The sequence below is a fragment of the Corvus moneduloides genome, chromosome 1, assembly GCF_009650955.1.
Source record: "Corvus moneduloides isolate bCorMon1 chromosome 1, bCorMon1.pri, whole genome shotgun sequence".
Taxonomy (NCBI): domain Eukaryota; kingdom Metazoa; phylum Chordata; class Aves; order Passeriformes; family Corvidae; genus Corvus; species Corvus moneduloides.
This window is the reverse complement of record NC_045476.1, coordinates 103,233,602-103,256,735: the sequence shown is the minus strand read 5'-3', so window position 1 is coordinate 103,256,735 and position 23,134 is coordinate 103,233,602. Positions and strand designations below refer to the sequence as shown.

Sequence of the window (23,134 nt, the reverse complement as noted above, 5' to 3'; positions counted from 1 at the left end):
ACAGAGAATAAGCAAAGTCGCTGGCTGATTTTGTCCTGGGAAGTTGTTCCAACATTATTTTATGATTTGAGTGTACCTTCTTCCAGTCCTATTCTGCAAGAACCTATGGAATTCTGAAGGTCTTTCACAACTATGTAAATATCCATGGCCTTAACTTCTATTTTGTGAATCGAAGCAATGGCAACTTCCAGAGTGGTCCAGAGTTCGACCAGAATTTTATCACACTGAAAGAAATACTTACATCTCTGTCTGCCAAATGCTTTACAATAGGCACTTGTGGCTGCCTAGGCTGTGATAAACTGTCTTAAGAAACTTGGACCGCTTGCAGTATCAGCTGGTGCTATGTGGTAAATAAGGGATAGTTTGCAGTGCTGCAGGAACATAGATGCCATAGTTCTGGTGTCTCAACAAGGCTGGGAGGAAACAACTTTGTCTTTTGAGTCATCCTGAAGCAAGTTTTTTTGATTTGTATTTTTTTCCAGTAAGAAAATCTTCCTGAAGATAGGAAGATAAATAATGTTGCAAATTTTAGTTTTTGCTGGATTTACAGTAAGTTGAATTTCACAAAGAATTAAACTACTACCTGAATTTTGTAACAAAAGAAGGGTAAATAACCTCTAAACCAGCCACCAAAAGTAAACACACACACACACACACACACATATACACACACAAGAAACATATAATATCTGATAATTTAAATATTTTGCCTTAATCGTGATCAACTAGGAAATTGCATGAGAGAAAATAAAAGTAAGGGTAATTATTTCTGGCTTGAAATGAAAACATGGAAACAATTCATAATTTTAAAATGTCTTTACTTTAGGTTCTTGCTCTTATTGTTCTGCTCTCCTTTATGTGCCCGTTCTTTTACGTTTCCCAGTAAACTTCCATTTTGTGCTGTAGTAGCTTTCTCAGTCCAACAGTGCTGATCAGTCACAGCCTGTGTTCTCTTGCATTAAATCCCTTTTTTAATGTTGGTTAGTACTCCTGCAAATTGCAAAAACCCCATCCTCATCTTCTACACATCGACAGTCTACATTTGCTTCCCATGTGTTGGTTGTGGTGGGATCTTCCCAGGGGTGATAGAAGTACATTACAGTAGTAAAGTGTTAGTGGGTAAGTACACTTACTGTGCACTTACTGTGCACTTCTGTGGCACTCACCATGAACCTATGGAACTGGTTAAGGAGATTGTGCCTTTGTTCAAATATTTTCATGCATTTTTGAAGATGGTAGCTTATATCATACAGAACACTGTTTGTATGATTGCTTCTGCTCACTCATTTCAATCTTGCACTTCTCAAGACATTTATAGGTCAGTGTAATAAAGAAAGAAAATTTAATAATATATGTGTTTTTATCCAGATGAGTGACTCACTTTGTGTTTCTTTTTCTCATGTGAACTGCTCTTTGACTTTAATGTGTAGTTACATTACTCGGCATTGAATTTAATGTATAATGTAGCCTCTTCCCTTCAACTTCCCCACCACAGCTTAAAAAAATTATAATGTTGAATACCACAGGAAATGTAGCACAGTAAGAAGACTTACTGCTCTTTCCAGCAAGAGAAGAGATGAAATTTGAAGAGCATCTTTATTGTTTTCCCTTTTCTGTTTACACCAACATTTGCAGCAGATTGGCGAATTGATTGTAGCAAACCTTTGACCAGCAAAGACACCAAAAACCTGGGGTTTTAAAACTGTGTGCAGTAGCAAGAGAAAAAAACTTCAGTTACTCATTAGCAGCAGCTTTAATACTAATGCTCCCTATGAACTGGTCCTTTTGTCATTTGCTTTCCCAGATTTTGATTGTTCGAGCTCAAATTTTCCATGTTAGGTGACTTAACCAACAGATGCACTTCAGAAGTTGGTTGCAGTATTGTCAAAAATGCAAAGCCATTTCTTTTGTGATCCTGTGGTCAGGAAATGTAGCTTTTTGAAAGTGCTTATGTTAAGAACAAAGTAAACCCCCATGAACTGGGTCCTTGATCTTGGAATGTGTATCCTTCTTTTTTCCCCCATGGAGCTTGTTGATCATTGAGTCATTTTGGGGCACCTATCCTTTTTTTTCATGGGGCTTGTTATTGGTAGAGATGGTGAAACACAAAAATGTCTTCTGTAATGGTTGAGGGGGGAAGGAGGAAGGTGATTTATTTTTTTTTACCTTTTTTTGTCTTTAAATATGTAGAGTTTGTCCTTACAGTTTTGGATACACTATTTTAAAGTTATTAAATACTGTTGTTTAAAAAAAATTGTCAATACTGATATTTTTATTTGTGTAATTTTAATTTTGTATGAATTAGAACCTTGACTGGGGGTGAAGAAAGTCCTCCTGGAATTTTTAATGGCAGCCCGTATTAAAAGAATTATGTTTATTGCCTGAAATGTCTGGGGGCAAGAAAGGTGGAGGGAAAATTGTGACACAAAGTCTGATTAGAAGCATCCTGGCCCATAGATAGGGAAGACAAAAAATACTTAAATTAGTAGGTCTGTGGAAAACTTTAATAAATAAACAAAAAAATAAAAGTACTCCTGCAGCTAATACACTCTTCAATATCACCCAACCCGAAGAAATACCTAGTTGTCTTTTATTTTTTTTTTTCAACTGTACTAATTAACCTGGTTAATTTTCCATAAAAATACTGTTTCCCATGTACAGCTGCTAAGAGTTACAGGCTGTGCTAGGCTATCTTTTTTCCTCCCAGTTTAGCTGGCTTTTGTTGTGCAGTGCTACTGTGATGTATTTTCTGTCAGGTGAGATTTACACATAGTCTGCTTGACAGGAGCAGTTAACCACAAGGATTTCCTAAGGAGAAACTTCCTGGAGCAGTGGGCAGGGATTATTATTTTTCTTACGGTCACGACGGAATTTGCAAGCCCTCCTGGCTTCAACAGGCCCTCACTCAGCTGTCAGCCCCACTGGCCCTGCCCTGGCACAGCAGCAAACCTTTACTTGATCCATTCTCCCCTGAATGGCAAACTAAAAATCTGATTTCAGTTCAGATCTGCCTTTTTTTACAAGGGGGCAAGTTGGCAAGGTTCTAGTGCGTTTTAAATGAAAGCAGTTAAAATAAGTATGTATGTTATCTAAAATACCTGTGGCTTAACTACTTAGGCTTGAAAATGTTGCTATCTTCTTTAATGCTAGATGATAAAATAAATCAGAACTGGAAATCTTCAGTTCAAGAACAGGTTACGTTGCTAGGGAGTCTATGGCCTCCCAGAGAGTTTAATTGAAGCAGCAGCCACAATCATGCAAGCTGCTGGGAAAATCAGCTTCTCCAGAGCAGAGTGTCAGGGTCTGACAAGAAAACCCCATTTGGGGCAGGAAAGACATACTTTCTAGCAGTCTCAATTTGTCCAGCATAGAGGCTTCGGCTCTGTGTCCTGCCCCTTCACCTTTCCTTGTCCCATGAAACAATAAATGAAAAACATTGGCTGATATTCTCTCCAGCAGGCTGCTAAAAGCAATTATTCCAACTCTTTATGGAGCTTTCAGAAGCTGCTCCATTCTTTCCATCCAGCATTACAGGCTTTTCAGGCCTTGAGGACCTTATGTATCTTTTTCCCTTGGGAGGAAAAATCCCAACAATCTCCAAGAATGAAAAATGCAGATTTCTCTCTATTCTCAGAATTCTGGCAAAGTCTATTTCAAATTCTTCAGCGTCTCATGCTATAAACAGGCTTGAAAAATTTGTGTTGAGGGCATGGCTGTTTGGGAGTGGCCTTTTGCTACTGATTGCAAAAGGCAACTCTTACTGATAGTGTTTTGCTGGTGGTGTGTCTTCTGTCAGTCTTAAAAACTTCAAATTGTACCTCCTAATAGGCTTAGGGTTCAATTTTGAAACTACCTATCCTAGACCTCTGAATAGTCTACAAGGTATGTATCTGTCCGTAGCAGTTTTATCCAGACTTCTTGGGGATGTTGATTCCTGATTGTAGTTTTTAGATAAATACTTCTGAAGGCTCACACACTGCAGTGAAGATCACCCAAGTCAGGAGCTGGCTTTTATCTTCTCCATACAAAAGGAAACCTGTTTCCTGCCTAAATGGTAACATCTGCCTGTAAGCCCCACAGAACATTTCTGTGGCAACCAGTTGGAAAAATGGGATGCAGGTGTCTTAGCTAGTCATCACAGTGTGTGTATCTGTCATGAGGTTTTGTCTTTGTGTCTTCTAAGGGGTGGACTCCTCCACTAGAAGGAAAAGTTCTCTTTTCACAGAGCAACTTAGACACTAAAGATTTTTACCTTTCTTCAATTAGTAGTCCTCTAGAAATTTTCGGTGCAGCTGCACATTCAGCAGTGATTTTATTTTAGTCTTCTGAAAATATTGTCCTAGTCTAGGTTTGGTGGTTGGTTTTTGTCTGTTGTATTTTCATTAACCTCTCTGAAATTTGGCTGAAAATTGGCCTACTGTTCAGAAAATATTCACAAAGGCAGAAGACGTAGCAGGCAAGATAGGGGGAATGGAGCACAGAGTTCTGGTTCATATTCTCAGTCCCAGTTTATTTATGTTATTTAAAGGATAACATTAAAAATTCAAGGTTGGAGATAAAAACAAAGACACTTTTCACCTGGAGATGTTCCTTTCTGAGCAGGTGCTGAATACAAGCATCAGTGTGATTTTTCACCTTCTGTCTCCCCCGGTGTTGCTCTTGGGGCTGTTCTTGGCCCAACTTCAGGGGAAGGTGTAGTGTGAGAGGAATGCCTGTCACCTGGTTATGATATTTTCATGGAATAAGTCCCAGTAACATGGTTACTCTGTTTCAATGCAGTTCTTTCTCATCCTTTTTGCTGCTGTGTAATTCCACGTGGGAAGTCAGTTGGATACTGATGTGTTTCTGTCATATTTTGCAACTAACACATTGTATTTGGAAATTTATATTTGTGTTTGCTGTATACACACGGGCTAAAAGCTGATGGATATGCCAGAAATTTGGGCTTGTCTTCCTTTTCTGTAGATGAAAACTGATAATCTTCTCTTGTCACCTTCTAGGAGAGAAACCATTCAAATGTGATGAGTGCAACTTTGCTTCCACAACACAATCGCATCTGACACGACATAAGCGTGTCCATACTGGAGAAAAGCCTTACAGATGTCCCTGGTGTGACTACAGGTAATGAGTCATTAACTAAAGCATGATGAGAGAAGGGTTAAGGTGATCAGATGAGGTTCATTTGAAGTCACCAATAAAAATATATTGCCATTAAAACACCATCAGGGCAGCGGTAATTACATATTAAATTAGGAGCTAAATTTAAAAACTTAGTCTTCAGTATTTAGGTATGACTTTATAAAGAAAAACAAATGATGGGAAACCTTTTAGTGGTAACACTACAGTGCTAATGTTGAGTGTTTGTTTCACAGCTGCTCCAGTGTCTGTTGGAATTCTCTGTGGTGAGGTTGCTTATCTGCATTGCCTTTTCAAATCAGTTGCCGTTTTGAAATTTTTTTCGGTTGAGTTGCAACCATTTCACCAAGAAAGGAAAAGTTCTCTAAAAGGCTCAGCAGCCTAAATACTCACCAGACACTTATTAGAACTGGAAGCAACTCGAGCTAGTTACAGTTTTCCAGAGCCTTGTTGTTCTGCTCCAACTTTCCTTCTCCTTGCTAGCCAGGGTGTTTGGATGAGAGTTGGCCATAGGGTTGGTTGCATGGCAAAGCCTCCCTTGTTACACCACTAAAACCCATCCCCATGTTAGGGCAGTAGATTAAATTTAGAAGAATCACATGATTGAACAGTGATGATTACTTCTGATGCTTACCTCCCGTGTCTTTGGTTCATTATACATATTAAATGATCTCATATTGCTTCTTAAGTGAATCTGTACTCTTAAATACACTTCTTCTGCATTCCTGAATACTTTTAATACCTTGCAGTGAGGTGGCTAGTCTATGTGTACTATAAAGGAATCCATAGAAGTATTTTATGGGCAGTTTGAAAGAGTTGATGTTCAAAAAGTTTTTAAAAATCAGCATTATATTTGACAAATGGCATATGATTAGATGTATGTGTTGTGATGCATGCACACAAGAGGGGAAAGTTAAACATTTGATTATACCACTATAGCATTTTTTATTTTCTTTTCATGCTGAACATACAACTGTAATGTTCCTTTAGTATAAGTTTTAATGTGGTTTCCTAAAGCAAGACTATATAATGAAGCCTATCTGCTCTCCTAATACCTGTTTTCATGCTATTTATGAGCTACTTTACAGAAAACTCTTGTACAGAAAGCTTCTGCAGTGGTTGCACATTTTCCGTACAAAATTTCTTGTTGCATTGTTTTGTTTGTGTGGGGCAAATATTTTGTGAACTCTTCTGTACTAAGCATCTATTAAATCACTCTCTAGAATTGCAGAGAACTGAATTTGATAACCTTGGGGGAAGGGGGCTATGTTTCTATGATGCTACCTTAAGTATGCCCCTGCTTTCTTTATATTTTTCTTTATACATAGAAGTGGTTTTGTCAGCTTCAGTAAGTCATCTAAGGCTTAGAGGTGGTTTTCATTTGTCAAAGCAGTTGTGTTAAAAGGTGTGTGTTGAGTGAAGTGAGAGCATATAAGCATTAGTGTGACATGATGTGCTGCACTGAAGGTAAAAGAAGTGCTGTCTTTAATGCCGTGTGTTTGAGGACACTTAATCTTGCGGTCATCCACTTTTACTGAATCATCCCAGTTGGCAGGAGTAGGCTTATTACAGAGCTGGGTAATGAGAGGGTGGGTTACAGTGGGTTTGAGCTCCTTGGCTTGAAGACCCTAGAGACTGGGAGCATTGTAGATGTGAATCAGTTTGGGGTTTGTTACACACACAGAATGCATAGCCTAGTGCTCGGTTGAGTGAAAGACAAGAGATCATTTTAATTTGGATGAAGAGTTTTCTGTATGGGATATAAATTCCAAGAAATAACAAGTTTTTTAGGAGTGTTTTATTACACTGGAGGTTATTAGAGAAGATGCAAGCACAACTTACTTTATCAGCATTAACAAGAAATATCTGGACATGCCCTGCTTTTACATTATTGAAAAATAAATGTTTCATTGCAATAGAATGTTAGTTTCCATTCTTCACAGGCCAATTTTGACCTAACCTTTGGAGGCTGATCTCTACAGATACCAGCTGATGAAGCTTTGATTCTGCAAGAAATTTGTTCCAAGCTCAGCTGAAAAACATCTGGCAGGGATGCAGGAACCAGAGCTGTGCTGCTGCTGCTGCTGCTGCTGCTGCAAGCTCGTAGAGGCAGCAAGGCACTCTGTGTAGCTTCAGAGGAGCCTGTAGAGGGGCTGCTGTATTTATTAGCTCAGCAGTCCTGCCTTGTGCCTGCCAGTTTCCACCACACTGGGATATTAGCCAGCCTTGTTGGCAAGTGTATGTTTTGCTCTCTTCTTCTCTATCTTTTCTCTCTGTCTTTGCTCTCTAGCTCTCTCTCTTCGTTTTAAAATACAATTTTAAGGGAATCATATGTTGCCTCCTTGTCAAGTCTCCCAGTACTATCTCTTTTAAAGGAAAGTTATTAGGAACTCTCTAAATAAAATTGTTTGCACCAGTTCAGCACATGGTATGTAGTCTTGCAAGTGTCACCTACAGAAAACATTAAAATGAGGATTTTAAAATCTGCTGATCTAGTGATAAAATTCACCCCCATATCTAATGGTTGGGGTCTCATTGTGATGCTGCAAGCTCGGCCCTTGCACTGTAAGTTCATCCAGACTATTTCATGTGTTGCTGTTTAGTGTTGCTTGGCAACTGCAGACTCTTTAATGAGCCTTGTATTTTTAGCAAGGTGAATATTCCTCTTTTTGTGTTGGGATATGGAGGAAAGTACTGTTAGTGCTAATGTAAAGTCTCCTTTCATTGATAGGTGAACTGATCTCTCTGTTCTATAAAGTAGTCTGAGACACTTGAATTAAAACAGTGGCTAACTACAAGATATTTAAATTATTCCCATTCAGCTCATCAGTGTTCAGAGCATTCTTGGAGATTCTTGAGCTTTTCAATTCTTCTGCCTGAAATTTTGAATAATCATCCTGCAAAAATTCTTGCCAGTCTAGTGAGTGAAAGGCTAGCTAACCCTGGATAGAAGTACAGAATAAGGGCTATTAGAAGAAACTAATCTGAATTTAGGAACTGTTATAAACTTTATAAACTGAAGTGAAATAGGCTGTAAGATACTATGGGGAAAAGAGTGATTTTGGCTGCATGGAACAGAAAAGGCAATTTATTCCCTATATAACACACAGCATGAGACATTCTTTTCTTAACTAGAAAAAGATATGAATGGATGTGGTTTTCTGAAGGAATAATAAACTAACCTAGCATTTTTAGCTCACAAATTGTAAATTCTCTGTAGTATGCATATGCTTATAGTTTTACTTCAGTATTCTTGAAAAAGTGTTCCCTTCCATCTCTAGTTTTTGTACTGTGACCACTTGATATTTATTTTTGTTTAAATCTTTTGTATTTTGGTGACAAAGAAATTAACATTGCTTTTTGATACAGTAGTGTGCGACTTCTAGTAACAATTGCAATTTAAAATTATGTTTTCAGTCTAGTTTTTAAAATCCTTTAGAAGGAAGCAAAATATAATATTCATAAGCACAAAAATTTGCTTGTATGTTTTGGTTATATATTTTTCACATTTTTGTGATTTTTAGATAAAAATATGCACGATTTTCCTTTGCATTTATTTTTTCAAATCACACAGCATGTCTCTCCATTCTTGAATCAATGTGCTTTGTCATACAAAAATATTCATTCACCCTTAATTAATGTTCAACTTAATTTTATAATACAGAATTGGTCTCACAGGGCCCTGCACCACCATTACTTATGCAAGGCTTATTTTATATTTCTTAGTCATTTAAAAAAGATGTGTTATGTGGCTGAACTTTTCAGATGACACCATCCTGGAGTTACACTGACAACAATACAGTTCACATTTGGTAACGGGCACGGTAAGCACTGGAGATGTATAACATCCTGAAAAGGAACAGTGCCCGTGACATAGGTTTCTAAATCTGTTGGTTGGACAGTCTGTGGACAGACTTTCTAAACCTGCAGCATAGTTAGGTACCTGAATTTTACCTGATTGCAGAAGTGAAAAATTCCCCTAAGTCTGGTGATGTCAATGAAAGATGCAGATATGCAGCATTTTCAGAGCTAAACTGGTTTTGTGCATGTGTCTAAGAATGGGAAATCTCATTTATTCATACATAAGGTTTTTAAATTTAACTTCCATTTGTTCTGACTTTCTATATAACTATCACAACTTCTCAGGCAATTTATGTTCATGGTGTGTGTGAGGGGGATGTTTCAGTGAAATGAAAGTTACGTGGAGGGGGACATGCAAAAGGCAGAACCCTGCTTTTCTCACATGGTCAAATTCGTTGGATTACAGTGCTTGGGAGAAGCACTGACACAGTTTTGTGATGCAGAAAGAGTATGCTACAACTTTGGCCAGGAGAATGTGGGACAGGTATTATGTTAATGTGCTTCATGCCATCCCTCTGCTCTGATTAAAGAAAATTATTTTCATTTCTTTGGGATTCCACTGTATGATTCATTTTGCACAGAGTACCCGTGGTGGTGACGGAATGGAGGGCAATATCCAGGGGTGTTCCTCAGCCGTAGATAAGGAGGTGTAGAAGTTGTATAAAACAAACAGCCAGGCCAGTAAAACAGCATGCATTCATTTCTACAATCTATATGACTTGTGAAGGATGTCTTACAAGACTGAGAATAAATAGCATACATTTTTAATATAATTATGTAAGCCAAAATAAATATTTTACGTTTATTATGCATAATAAAATAATTAGACAACATTCTTTAAGGGATTATGGCATCTGAAATTCCAACTGCAGAAGGATTCATTGCATATTTTCAGCAGCAACACCAGTATGACTTAGGGGGAGTTACTCCACAAGGCTACTTTTCTTTTTTTGGACAGCATCCCTAGGGAGTTCCTATTTCCCTCTGACTTACAGTATCTGTTCATAGGTTGTAAAGATCAGTTTATAATACACTCCAGGATTTGCACCTAACTCATAAGAATGTGCAAAGTAAGTGTTTTCTCTCTGTTTATTTTCATGAATTCAATAACCTTTAGGCACGATTGCATCAGCTGTGCACTATTCCCTTGTTACATCAAGGATAACTAGGGACTACTTTACAGATGAGGTAACAATATGTACTAATTCATAGCAAAACTGAAAGGCTGTTAAGGCAAGTTCTACATAAAATGATGAAAACAGTTTATTTATCATTAAAACATTAATATCAATATGCTCTTTGTAACCAATGAAATTTATTATGCATGTATAGGAAATAACCAGGTTATACAATTGTATAGGCTGATGAGGATTCCAGGTGGCAACCAGCACTGCACTATGGGAAAACATTTATGTATATATATATATCACAAAGGCAGAATTGGAAAAAGAAAGGTGCATATACTTTGTACAAATGCAAAGTTGTTAAGGAAAATAATGCATGTATGTACTAGAGTAAACAGGGCCTTCAGGAAGTACTTCAGCTTCTGTTGTGTTCAGCAGCAGGAGTTGAGGATATCTAGTGCCTTGTGCTTGCAGACTTGTAAACAGATTAAGATAGAAGTTTAGATGGACATTCTGTCAGTGCATGGGCACAGTTCCCAGATGAAAACTCAGAATATTACTCCCCCCTTAGTTTTTAATAAACATTCAGATAAAATATTTGGAAATATTTCTATTAATCTGGAATAAAATATGCTGTAGCATTTAAGTCTTTAAAAGAAAATTAATCTGAAATACAATTTAGATATAGTTGCAAAACCACTTTAATTATTCTAGTGAATACCTGGCATGCAAAACAATGGTTAGCCTCATTCCCTTTAGTAATGTTTCTGTGGCTTAACAAAGCTTCTTATATTCACCTAAGTTATAGCAGATAGTTTATGTGGTAAACTCAGAATAAAAATATGCAGTGTTGTAGCAGTGCACAATATAGATCAGCTACCAGGTAAACCAACTTGACCAGATGTAATTCCTAACATTACGAAATGGAGAGACACAAGTAATGATGTGACCCTCTCTCTGATGTGTCTGCACTGTCTGCACTGACCGAGAAATCGTGGCTCTGCAATTTTGGACAATCATGTTGGTGGCAGTGTATAAAAGAACTTGGGCTCCCTCTCTCAAAGATATCCAATGACATGCTCAAAGTATCCAATGTCACTGCCTGGAGTGCTTAAGAGAATGGATGTGTAGCAGGAGGCATGATTCTTTCTTTACAAAGGATACGTGTATGTGCACACACGTGTGCTTTGGCAAATGTAGACGTGGTGACTGTGGTCCGCAGTGAAGTTGCCGTGTTAAGAGGCCGTGGCACAGCATGCAATACTGTAATCATTTTGTGAGGTCCTTCACATTCTGTATTTGTAACTAACAGCATAGTAAATGCACTCTACGTGGTAGAAGGGTAAAAGAGACTTTTACGAATTTTAATGACTAATACTTGTTAGGAAAATTCATCAGTAATTCCATGAGCATTGGTACCTCTTTTGTTGTTTTTTTCTTCTTTCAATTTATTTATTTATTTATTTATTCATCCATTCATTCATTCATTCTTAGGGGTTTGTTTTTTCCCCCTGTGCCCACTCTAAGCAAGATGAATTAAAATATGCTTTTTAAATTCAATGGATCTGTGATTCTCATGCTAACACTGAACTTGGGACTTTACAGATCTGCCCAAGTGGTGATGCACTTGCAAACACTGATAATACTATTCTAGTCTCACTTTGGATTGAGTCCTTTGAAGAACAACTTTTAAGAGATCTATTTAAGCCTAAATGCTGTGCTAAATTACTCAAAGGCGAGTTTAATGTTATTGAGACATGAAGCCATTTTGATATCAACGTAAAAATTAATATCTGGTTTCAGCATCTCTGTGTTACAGCATGTCATGATCCTAGGCCAGCACTTTGTAATTTGTTCACACTTCAATTCAAGTTTTGAAAAAACATTATCAGGCTCCTGATTTCTTTCACTAGTCACTGTCTTTCCCTTACTGTTCAATTTGGGCTTTGTCCCTAAATGTTTCTTATGGAGCCTCTTCTCTGCTGAACTGATGCTCTTTTTTCTGAATCAGTGTCTAAGACACTTAACCCAAAACCTTGAAGTATTTGGTGTCTAGGAAATATGAATAAGACCACTTCATGCAGTGGACAGATTAATGTAACTAATGTATTCTTTTATCACATTTTATCTTCTTTCTGTCCTCACACTTCATTTTTGCTATCATATGTAATCATCACTGTCTTATCTATTCCTCTTTCTAAAGAGCATAAATACATTATCATAAATACATGTATATTTATATCTAATATAGACTTAATTCATATTTATCAATCTGAAACACCGGCATATATTTCGAATTAAAATAATCTTAAGTATGCTGTATTTTGATAGTAAATAAAATTTTAGTATTAACCTCACGATGAACAGCAATGCTATGGTCTTAATATAGCTTGTAGTAGCAAAAAGATTTGTAATTTCCTGTTCTTACAGTGCTTCTAATAAAAAAGTACAGTGAAGATCTTTTATGTCTACAGATAAACTTTCATTTGTTAGAATGGTTTGATCTAAAAATAGTCATTGGCATCACAGCTTAAGTAATGTGAGCCTTTTATGTAAAACATGTTTTAAAAAAGACTAAAACAACCATATATGTTTTCTTTGCTCTTGCCTCTTAGCAGAGAATAAAAGAATTAATTTGTTTGTTTCTTTTGTCATTCCTTTATCCCCAATCCAGTCATTATAAAAGGGCCAAAGCTATCTTTGGGGGTAAATCTACAAGGAATTATTACTATTATTATTATTATTATTATTATTATTACTAGCCACCATCTAACTACATTGCAGTAGTTAGCAATCTGAAAATATTCTGATAGTGTTACAGGCCTCCAAGATGAAATTTATAGACATGAGCCTTTTGTGTTGTGTGGGGCTTATTCTCCAGGCTATGTGGCTACTACCCTGAAAAAAGTTTCTGTATCAATGCTGTCTTTATGACAACTTTCCCTCTTCCTCCTTCACATGTGACATACTAAACAGATTAAAATCTGGGGACGTGACAGAAAGCAAATTCTGTTCTGAAGTGGTTCCAGAAAGAGGTGTAGTCTAGTTCAAGGGGAAGAAAGGGAAAGGTTTTTTCTGTTTAAAGTCTGATGAAAATGAGATAAAGAAAAGAATTGCTGAATAGCAAGTGAAAGAAGGAAAGAAAAGAAAAAAGCTTTTGTGTTTGAGAAAAGCTTGCTACTTAGATACTTTTAATGCATTAGAAATGGTGAGCAGTTTTCCAGGTAAATATGGCATTGTTAGAAACTCCTGATTCATTAAAGCTAAATAAAATTCCTTGTGCATTCCGGCAGAGTTGCCCTTGTCTCTGTACCAGCTTCTGCCCAAATTCTCATGGAGTGGTATGCTGGGGCACTTTGGGCACTCAGGTACTAAAGCCTCTGTCACCACCACAAGGTTCCCCACCTCCGGAGTGGAAGTGTGGGCTCGATGCACCGGGCCGGCACCTCTGCAGTGTGGCTGGAGGGGGTTTTCCAGGCACCACAATATTATATGGTGGGATTGAGGCTCTGGAGCAGCATCAGCAGCTGGGGTTTGGAAGTCTGGTGTTCCTGGCCACCCTCTTCCCAGTGTTGTGGGGAACCTCTATGGGCTGAAAGCTCATCTCTGAGAACCTCAGCTCTTTGCTTTGGAGAGAGAGGCATCAGAGATTTGGGAGCTCAGAGTTCCGAGGATGTTGCTTCACAACCTGTGTGTTCAAGGGTGCTGCTTAGTGTTGGCCAGTAACAGGGAGAGCTTGTCTCAAGGTTTGTGTTGTTGCCTTTTCTCCTTCCTGAGCTGCGGGGAGAAGGTGGTGCGTTCTCCATAGGAAAATGTGGCGTAAGGAAGACAGGCCATTTGGTATATACAGCAGCTCACCTTCCCTAAAACCCTTTCGTGGTCTCTGTTGTATGATACTCTATTCTCAGAAGTCATGGATCAGGAATCCTTATTTCCCTTGAGGCTTTACTTGCAAAGAGACAATCTGGAAAGGATCCTGTTGTCCTGTTGTAACTTAAGTTACTTATTACAGCTATTTTGTTCCTGGTTGGGATGATCTTTGTGGTTTTACTAGGCCTGTTTAAGTCTGAATAACAGCTGTAGAGATAGTGGAGACTTCTTAGGGGATAGCCAACATATAAAGCACTCAGTTCTGTTATTACAAGGGATGGAGTGCTGCTCTGGTGTTATCTTTCTCTTTTTTTAAAATGTATTTTAAAATGTGTTCTTTTAATAATTAAAAGAAAAAGGAAAAGGAATTAAGGGAAGAAAATATATATGAACAAGAGGTTGTTCTGCATTCTTGGATGCTGTGGGCGGCTTCTTATTTTATGTTTTCAGAGAAAAGATGAGGTCTGTACAGCACTCCTCATCATCTCCTCAGCAAGTTAGATATGCTGAGGCTTGTGCCGTGAGGAACAGGCTAATGCAACACTGTTCTCCTTTCTCCCACCCTCGTGGTCCAGGGAATTAGAGTGGAGACTTCCCTTGATGTTTTCCTACCTCCCGCTGTAAGCACATAGGTTTTTTTCCTAGGTTTTTTTTTCCTTCCACTTAAGCAAACTGCCCAGCTCACTGCGGTTCCTAGAATATCGTTCCATACCCATATAGACACAGTTTTAGATAATGCTTTAAAATAATACTTCTCCTGGTGTTCTTCAATTGATACCTTTTTATATTTTTAGTTATGGTATCATTTAAAACACAAGTAGAAACAATGCATTTCGTAATACTCTAAAATTATTTGTGTTATAATCCTGTAAACACATCTAGTGGTTCTACTGATACCATAAACTGCCTGAACATCATCCTGTGATTCATTGTGATATTGCTAATACCCCTTGAAATATAGTGTTTATTGTTTTATGTTTGTAACTTCTGTGCATGCTCCTTCAATCCCCGTTCAAGATGATTATGGACTCTCTCTAACAACTGTAGTATGGGACAATTTATTCTGCTACGAGTCCCATGTGGAATGCCTTCTCATACTGAGCTTCTTCAAAACACTTCTGTTGAAATTTTGCATGCACAATCTACAGGGCAAACAATACTTAGAATCATTTTGAAGTTGTAGAAGGTATTGTGATTATTAAAATCAATTCTTAAGTTCTGATGATGTTTCATTAGAAAAATGTCATTTCAGACATCTTTTTGTTAACAAGCTCTTTTTAAAGTACAGAGAACCATTTCCATTTGCAAATTTTGGTGATCTCTTATATGGGTATTTTAACATATAAAAAGCCATTAGTAATTTGGTTTTGTTTCAGGAAAAAAGATGTATCTTTAGTTCAGAAAGGCACTTTTTTAAAATCAGTTGACGAGGATTGTTTTTTAGCCTTCTGTCCCTAACTTATTGTGAGACTTGCGCCAGCCCATCCATCCATCTTCCACCTGTTTCTTTAATAATTTTTTAAGCTGTTGGCCAGTTTCAGTGTAAACTGACACCCTGTAGTAGCTGCTGAGATAAATTAAGTTCATGTTTCCTGAAAGAGGTGCATGAGGAGAGGAGTGAAAAAAATCAGGGAGGACCAGTCAGGCAAAATTCAGCTGTCATGCATTCTTCTCTCTTACAATCCAGCCTCACCGCCCAGAACAACTGTTTTTTCTTGGATGGGGGTATCCTGAAGGAACATGCTGGGGAGCTGTTGTTGCTGTATTGGTGCATTGGGAGATTTAGTGAACAAGGCACGAATGCATAGGAAATCATTCTTCAGTTGGTACAATGCTCATGTGTCGAAGTATTGAGTTCCAAATTAACCATTTGTTGCAAGTTGTCAGGATAGGTCTTTTTCAAAGGTAAAATTTAAAAGGTATTTTTCAAAGGATAAGGAGGACACCCCCAAAATCTGTGGTTTTCTTTAGAAAAATGATTATTTGGAAAAGATTTATACCCAGGCAATTGAGACCAGTGACATTTCTTAGTAAATAGTGAAAAGCTTCCCACTGTGGAGAGATCATTCCACAGGGCTTTTTTTGGGCACTTTTTCTGTTTTCTATTAGTCGTTCTTACTTACTGATGAACTGACATATTCATAGGTCTATATAGATGTATTTACTTCAGGAAAAGAAGCAAAGTTTGAAGAAATGCTAACTTCTTTTTACATGTTATTAGTGATACTGAGCATCCACGAGTTCTCTTCTCACATGGGGTCCAGTGGCTCTATGCCTATTTGAAATTCAGCTTCTTCGTTTAGGTGACTAAATGTGACTTTCATCACATTTTAATTTGAATTTTAATTACTAGTCTTTAAGATTTTGATCAGCACTAATAAATTATAGCACAGTCATATGGTATTTAGCTGATTGATTTTTGCATGCTGAAATATAGTCATTTTGAAGAGCAGTAAAAATACTTTCAAGTAGAAGAAATGTTTCAAAGATAAAGGAATTTGTACTGGGTTTGTTCATTTGTGTCTGACCAGAGAGGGAAGTCCTAAATGTGAGCCCTTGTGAGGGCAAAGAAGGTGTCTACTATCCAGTCTGTTTTAAATAAATGCAGGAACATCAAGTCAGGCAATCAGCCCAGGCAAGGCCAGCGAGTGCAGCTTTTGGGAATGGCTTTGTGTTTCCTGGTGGTGGTGCAAGAGGTGAGACATGAGTATACAGTATTGGGTGTTGGTAGCTCTGTTGGTGCTCTGCATTGCAGAACTGGGCTCTAAAAGGCAAATACAGCATTTTTTTGGGTGAGTTCTTGTCCACCTGCATCTGTTCCTGGCTTCTTCCTTTGTTTGGATGGCTTTTCCCTCAAAAGTCTACAACATAACATCAGGAGAATCTTTATTTTCTTTTCCTGCTCTGAAGTGCCCATTTTTAGTTTCAGTTCACCAATAGCATGGCAGGAGTTCTGTAACAGAAAGGATTATAACTAAGCCTCTCTCCATCTAAGCATCTCTGTTCCATAGCTCAGTTGGGAGTCAGCTCTCACTGGCTGGAAAGCTTGTACTGTTACAGGGTCGATACTATAAAACAAAAACGAAAGAAAGTGGATAAAACCCTGGCTCCACTGATGTTAATCACATCTCCTCCATGTCCTCAGTGAAGCGACAATTCTCACCTGTCATGAAGGTACTTGTTTCTTAGGAAGGAGAGAAATGGAAAGCCAGGGAGTTGGCAGCACCTTCCACAAGACTTTGCATCCTGAACAGTAAAAAAGTTCAACTCGGCCAGTAAGTTGGGGGATTGAGAACCCAGTTATTTCTACTTCCCACTTGATTTGCAGAGAGGATCCCAATCTCCTAAATCTTGCCAAAAGACATCTAAATCCAGAAGCATCTACTGCTTTCGGAGTTTCTGTTTCTCAGTTCTCTCTCTACTTGAGTTTGCAAGTTCTTGCACAACTGAGTAAAATCGCTGAGGCATGCTCAGAAGTCTGTGTCCTGAGGAAATGTCTATGTCTGCCTCAAGATTTTTGGTACACTTTTTGGCAAACAGGCCTGTATTTTTGGGTATGTGTTAGAGGCCGGAATATTAGACAAGTCAGAATTCATTTAGTTCATAATGAACTGCTGTCTGCAGCCTCATTCTAGTTATTGTTTAGGATTCTCAGCTGAAAGGGCAGAGGACAGGGGCTTAGGAGCCTGTTGTTTGGATTTTAAAGGAAAGTTATATGGGGAACATAACTGAAGACAGAAGAGCATTTCTGAAAGCAGGGTTTAGATCTGCTTTTGGCTCCTGGCAGTTCCTTGCTGTCTAATGGCAAAGTTTCAAGAAGAAAGGGTTGATGCATGGTATTTTGTGACAGCTAATATACTTTTCTGGGACAGAGAACAGAACTCAGCCTTCCTCAAGATAAGGGCCACCCTAAACTTGGGAGTTCTGGTACCCAGAATAGTGGCACAATTTCTAGCAAGTTAGGGGCAACGGTGTTTCCTTTTCCAGAGCAGATTAGAGCTTCTGATGTTTCATAGTGGTGACCAACACTTTCTGTACAAACAGTAGATACCTAATTTAAGCAAATGTTGAGACCTACATTAGTTCTTTATTATGTCCACTAATTGTATTGGGAATTTGAATGGTTATGGAGGACAGGCTAGGTGGCCATCTAGTACTGCCATACCCACAGTGCACCTAATCAGAAAGCTTTCTACCCTGTTTCACTGATACCCTGTCTCCCAAACCTATCACTACTTTTTGCCTATTTGCCTATTTTCATATCCTTCTCAATACTTAGATTATAATTTTTCTGAGGCCAAGCCCATTTTCTTTGTTGTTTCTCTGTACAGCAATTGGCATATCATCATCCTCTCAGGTCAATGTGCGGTGCAGTGAGAACATACCAGCTTTCTTGGAGCTACTTTCTGATTAATAAACATATGATTACATTTCACCAGAACAGTACAGGAAAGCCTGTACCTTAAATCTTATTGTTGCCAGGACTGTGGTACTGTTTAATGACTAAAACCTCAAAGAAGATGTAACAGCTGGGAGCCTGCATTCAAGTTGAAGCACTGTATCAGTGCCGAATTCCCATAGTCTCCTTAGAAAATCTTATCTCTCCTTTATGGACTAGTAGTCCAATACCTTTCATGAAAATTAAATGCATATAAATAGAATTTTTCAAATATGTGTGCAGTCTGAAGTGCCATTAGAATCAGCCTTGGCTGGTTTAGTCTGATTTTGTTTTTAAAACTGACCTTCAAATATGTGTCTCACTAAATGCATTTCTGGGTGCATTTTTTTGTTTTGTTTTTGGAGATCGTGTCATTGTTATATAGCTGAAGAAGGGGTAGTACTGAAAGCAATGCATCTTGGAATACAAGTAGAACTATTTAGACTCTCTTCTTTAAAGCACAGCTTCTTTATCTATACCTATCCAGTACTTAGAAAGGAAGGATTTCAGGATATTGTGAGCTATATTCTTCTCTTGTTATTCACTTCATGTTAGTAAGCTGCTGTTCTGCAAACTCACTGAAAAATATAGACTACTTCCATCTCTGCAGCAAAAAAACCCAAGCTGTATACATCTGATAATAAAAAGGAAACAAATACAGATAGATAGATACATACATACATACATTTGTTCCTAAATTTCTACTATTTGCTTAAATTATGTTTACTTTTTGGAAAATACATGGATTGTTTATAATAGTTGTTGTAAACTCTTGTGGCCTTTAAGGAGGCATGTGGATTAATTCTCAAAGAATTGTTTTACGAGAGTGCTGTAGCATTTTTAGAATGAGTGCTTAGTTAAAACAGTCACTAAGGGCATGTTACTCACATAGGCATCTTTTGCACCAAACCTGTGTATTTTTTATTATCTATGCATTCTGACATGAATCACTAAGGTCCTTTCATATATGTACACATAACATTAAGCTTATGAATAGGTCCAGTTGTTCTAAAGTTAGTAACATTCCCCAGAATCATATACTGAATTGGCCCTTTAAGGGCTGTACTACTATGATACAAAATAGATTGAAAGGAATAGTTTGGTTTTATATAAAAGGTGAGGAGTGCAGAGTTTTTTTGGTGGGTTTTGTTTGTTTGTTTGTTTTTAGTTTAAGAGCGCAATATATGTTTTCTTTAGCTGTAAAAGCACAATCAAGGCAACATGATAAGTGAGTCAGTGTTGTAAAAGTAAAACTAATTTTGCCTTCACTCACATGAGCTATAGAAGGAGGAAGCTTTATTGTCCCTGGGAAGGTGATAAGGCAGAGTAATTGTATATTATACTGTCCTGGAACATCTGCCTGAAGACTGTTGGAGCAATTCATCTATCATGGACGATACAGCATGTTTTGTCTTTCTGCTTTAACCCATCCCCACTGCTGGCCTGCACGAAGGTTTTGATAGGGACTGTGCCTGGGCTGGGGCTCACATTAATCAGTCCCCTTGTTCAACACTCCAGCTGACATAATTACAACCTGCGCACAGCAGTTATTCAAGTTGAGTCCTTGTCACTCGTGGTGCGAAACTACACAGCTCAGATCCCGAAGGAGATTGCCTTATCACACAGAACAAGGGCTCACAGGAGTTGAAGAGAATAGAAATGGGAAAATGTCTTCCGGGAGTACTATATATTCCTTTAAAATAAGACATTTGAGAGACTTACAAGGGACAAAGAGAAGCATTGTGCAAGGTCTGAAATGAACAGGTTATTATTTTTAAAAGGATTACACAGGCCATTTTTGTGAAATGGACATGCATTATTAAATAAATCCAGTGGTCTCTCTTATCATTCAGTGGCTCTGCCCTATTAGTTTTCTTAAGAAGTGATAAAATACTTTTTGACTTGTATAAGCTTTAAGTATCTCTCAGTAGAAATCATCAGAACACAACTAAAAGAAGTGCACATATTATACCATTAAAATTGGCACACACATAAGGGAAGATCTGCGAGGATCAGAGTTACGGGTGAAGGAAGAAGCATGCAAAGGGCTTTCGAAGATGAGCAAGTTCATTAGTTTCTGCTGTTGTGTGATACAGGAATGTGAAAGGTGAAGCCAAAGAAAAAATTTCATATTTTACCATTCTTCCCTCTTTTCATGTTAACCCTCGGTGGGAAAAAAGACAAGTCCATGACACTATCTGTGATAATGAAAGAAGTTTATTTTCATGTAATATGATGGGGTTAATTTTACATGGTTGTGGGTTTTTTCTTTAGGACAGAACCTTTGCATACATGATCGCAGGATAATTTGCTTGGCATTGGTCTATAAAATTCCTCAGTATGACGGAATTTCATTGCCATCCAGAAGGCTTTTGCCCTGGTGTTTAAATTTTTTTCTTCTTGGGTCAGCTTTTTGAAGTAACACCATTCAGGCAGTTCCTATTCTTCTCAGTCAATAGATTTAGAGTGTTGCCCTGATTTCTCATCTAGTTAAAATTGTGCTGTGTCTGTTAGACATAATTGTGTATTGTTGAAAGAACAGTAAAAATGTGTCCGTTCTGGGTGGTCCAATTTTAATCTAATACTTTTACAAGACAGGTTATCTGCTACTTTGAATAGTCTGAAGTAGAAGTGCAGTAGAAACTACTTTATATGTTTTACTTTACGTATAGGTATGCTAGGTAAGTCGAATACATAGTTTGGTGCTTTCATTCCATTTCAGTATCTTTTGGTGAAGTACACAGCATATTAATTTTGATGTGTAGGTCTCCAGTGAAAGTCCAGCTGCAGGAAAACTGCAATTTCTTACTGAGCAGCAGGGCATCCTTATAGGCAAATGTACTCTTGTACGAATAAAAATCAAGTTTTGCCTGCTCCTTACTCCTAAAACCAGTTCTCCTGGGGTGAATGATGTCTGTGAAGTAAGCTCAAGTAGAGAGCCAAATGCTGCATTTACTTACATTTGTGCAAAAAAATGGCATTAGGAAGACATAATCTGAAGAGAATGATGTTTCTCTGATATATGCTTTCAACACACATTTTAGATTAGCTAATCAATCATACCTCCAACTAAAGACCCAAATTTGACTTTCAGAATCTAAGATAGTTTTGCAGTATTGACAGCCAGGAAGAATATATTTTAATTTGCAGACTGAACAAATTTCCATGACATCATGGAAGCACAATAAATGGCTGACCTCACAATGACATTTTTCAGACTTAAACTGTACTTCTTGGAGACTTTGAGCCCAGAAAAAGCCTTAAGCTCAGCCAGTCTGACCTTCTACATAAAACAAATTGCATAGGTGTTTTTTTTCCCAGTTTGCTCTGTACTGAACCACCTACTTCTGACTGAATTTCATGATCTAGAAAAATATTCAGGTTTGATCTGAAAACAGGTAAAGTTGCAGATCCAGCTTCCCTTCTGTGAAAGATTAATTGCTGAAGAAATTGTGCTTTGTTTCTCTGTTGAATTTGACTGTAACTTGTAGTCATTGCTTTTGGTTTCATATAGGTTTTCTCTAGGTTAAGTTGTCCCTTAATCACACCTTTATTCTGCATTAAGTTACTCATGGCCCAAGCTCAAGTATAATGAGCAAAACAGAAGGGCTTTTTTATTAAGAGTTTTAGAGTACCCCACTTAACTTCTATTTCTATTTATAATCACTTTGTGGCTGTTTGTTTCCTTTTTTAAATGTAGGCAGTAATACAGGAAGTAGATACTCTAGAAATAGGTTCTCCGGTGTTACAAAGAGAACATTACATCCTTCCATTTACTTGCTACTTCCTTGCTTATACATCTAAAGATAGCATGGGGCCTTTCTGCTTATAGCATCACACTAGAAGTTCACATTAAAATGATGGTCTACTAATCCCTAAATCAGTTTCAGTGTCACAGCTTTTCACAGCATTGTCTAAGTTACTTGCGTGCATTGTGCAAAGGTGGGAAAGCTAACATGTAACTGTGTGTGTACATGTTGTGATTGAACAGGCCTGGCTTCTGAGTCTGCTCTGTATGGTGGCAGTGTCATTGTTATTAATCATGCTGCCAATTACAGTGTTGTCTGCAAATTTTATTAGCAGGGATTTTATATATAGTTTTGGCATGCAGAACAAAAGTGAATCTTTCAGACAATTATTGCTGATTCTTTTGATAAATTGGAGCATTTGAAATGAGGAAGAAAATGACCATCTCTTTTTGCATGGGGGGTTGGGGCTGGGATAGGGCAAGAAGAGGCACTATATTAGCATTAAAAAAACCTACTTTGAGCAGAGATCGTACAGACCACAGTGCCCTGGGTATGAATCCAGGCTGCAAAGCAACAGGATCTACCCTCTAGGGAACCGTGTTGTCACTAAAATGGCTGAAGGAACTGACACAGAGGCCAGTTGGAAAAGCTACCATCTGCATCTGAGATTGACAGGCAGCCTTTAGGGTCTGTTGCTATCATTTCTGACTCCAGCAACATTAGGAGTCCAGTTTCATCTTGTGCAGCCGCTAGATTCCACACCCTTTCCTAGGCTCCATCTGCACTTCTGTATCTGTGAAAATACTTTATGTGTTCCTGAGGATATACAAACAGACTCTGCAGAATTGTTCAGTTACTTTATGTGGTCATTAAAAGAAGTACAATACAGAAAAAAATGATGTTGAAAGGAAATGCATGTCTTCAATTAAATTCATCCCAGCTTTTTAAAAAAATGG

At 37.9% G+C, this 23,134-nt stretch overlaps 1 protein-coding gene across 3 annotated transcripts in view; it reads left to right on the top strand.

Annotated features, from left to right (window-relative positions):
• Positions 1–23,134, top strand: part of ZNF407 (zinc finger protein 407) — a 334,429-nt gene that overhangs the window by 203,664 nt on the left and 107,631 nt on the right. For all 3 annotated transcript variants that reach the window (XM_032120687.1, XM_032120678.1, XM_032120695.1), the window contains exon 7: positions 5,001–5,121. In XM_032120687.1, coding sequence (XP_031976578.1) covers positions 5,001–5,121 — 121 coding nt within the window. The remainder of the gene's footprint in view (positions 1–5,000; positions 5,122–23,134) is intronic.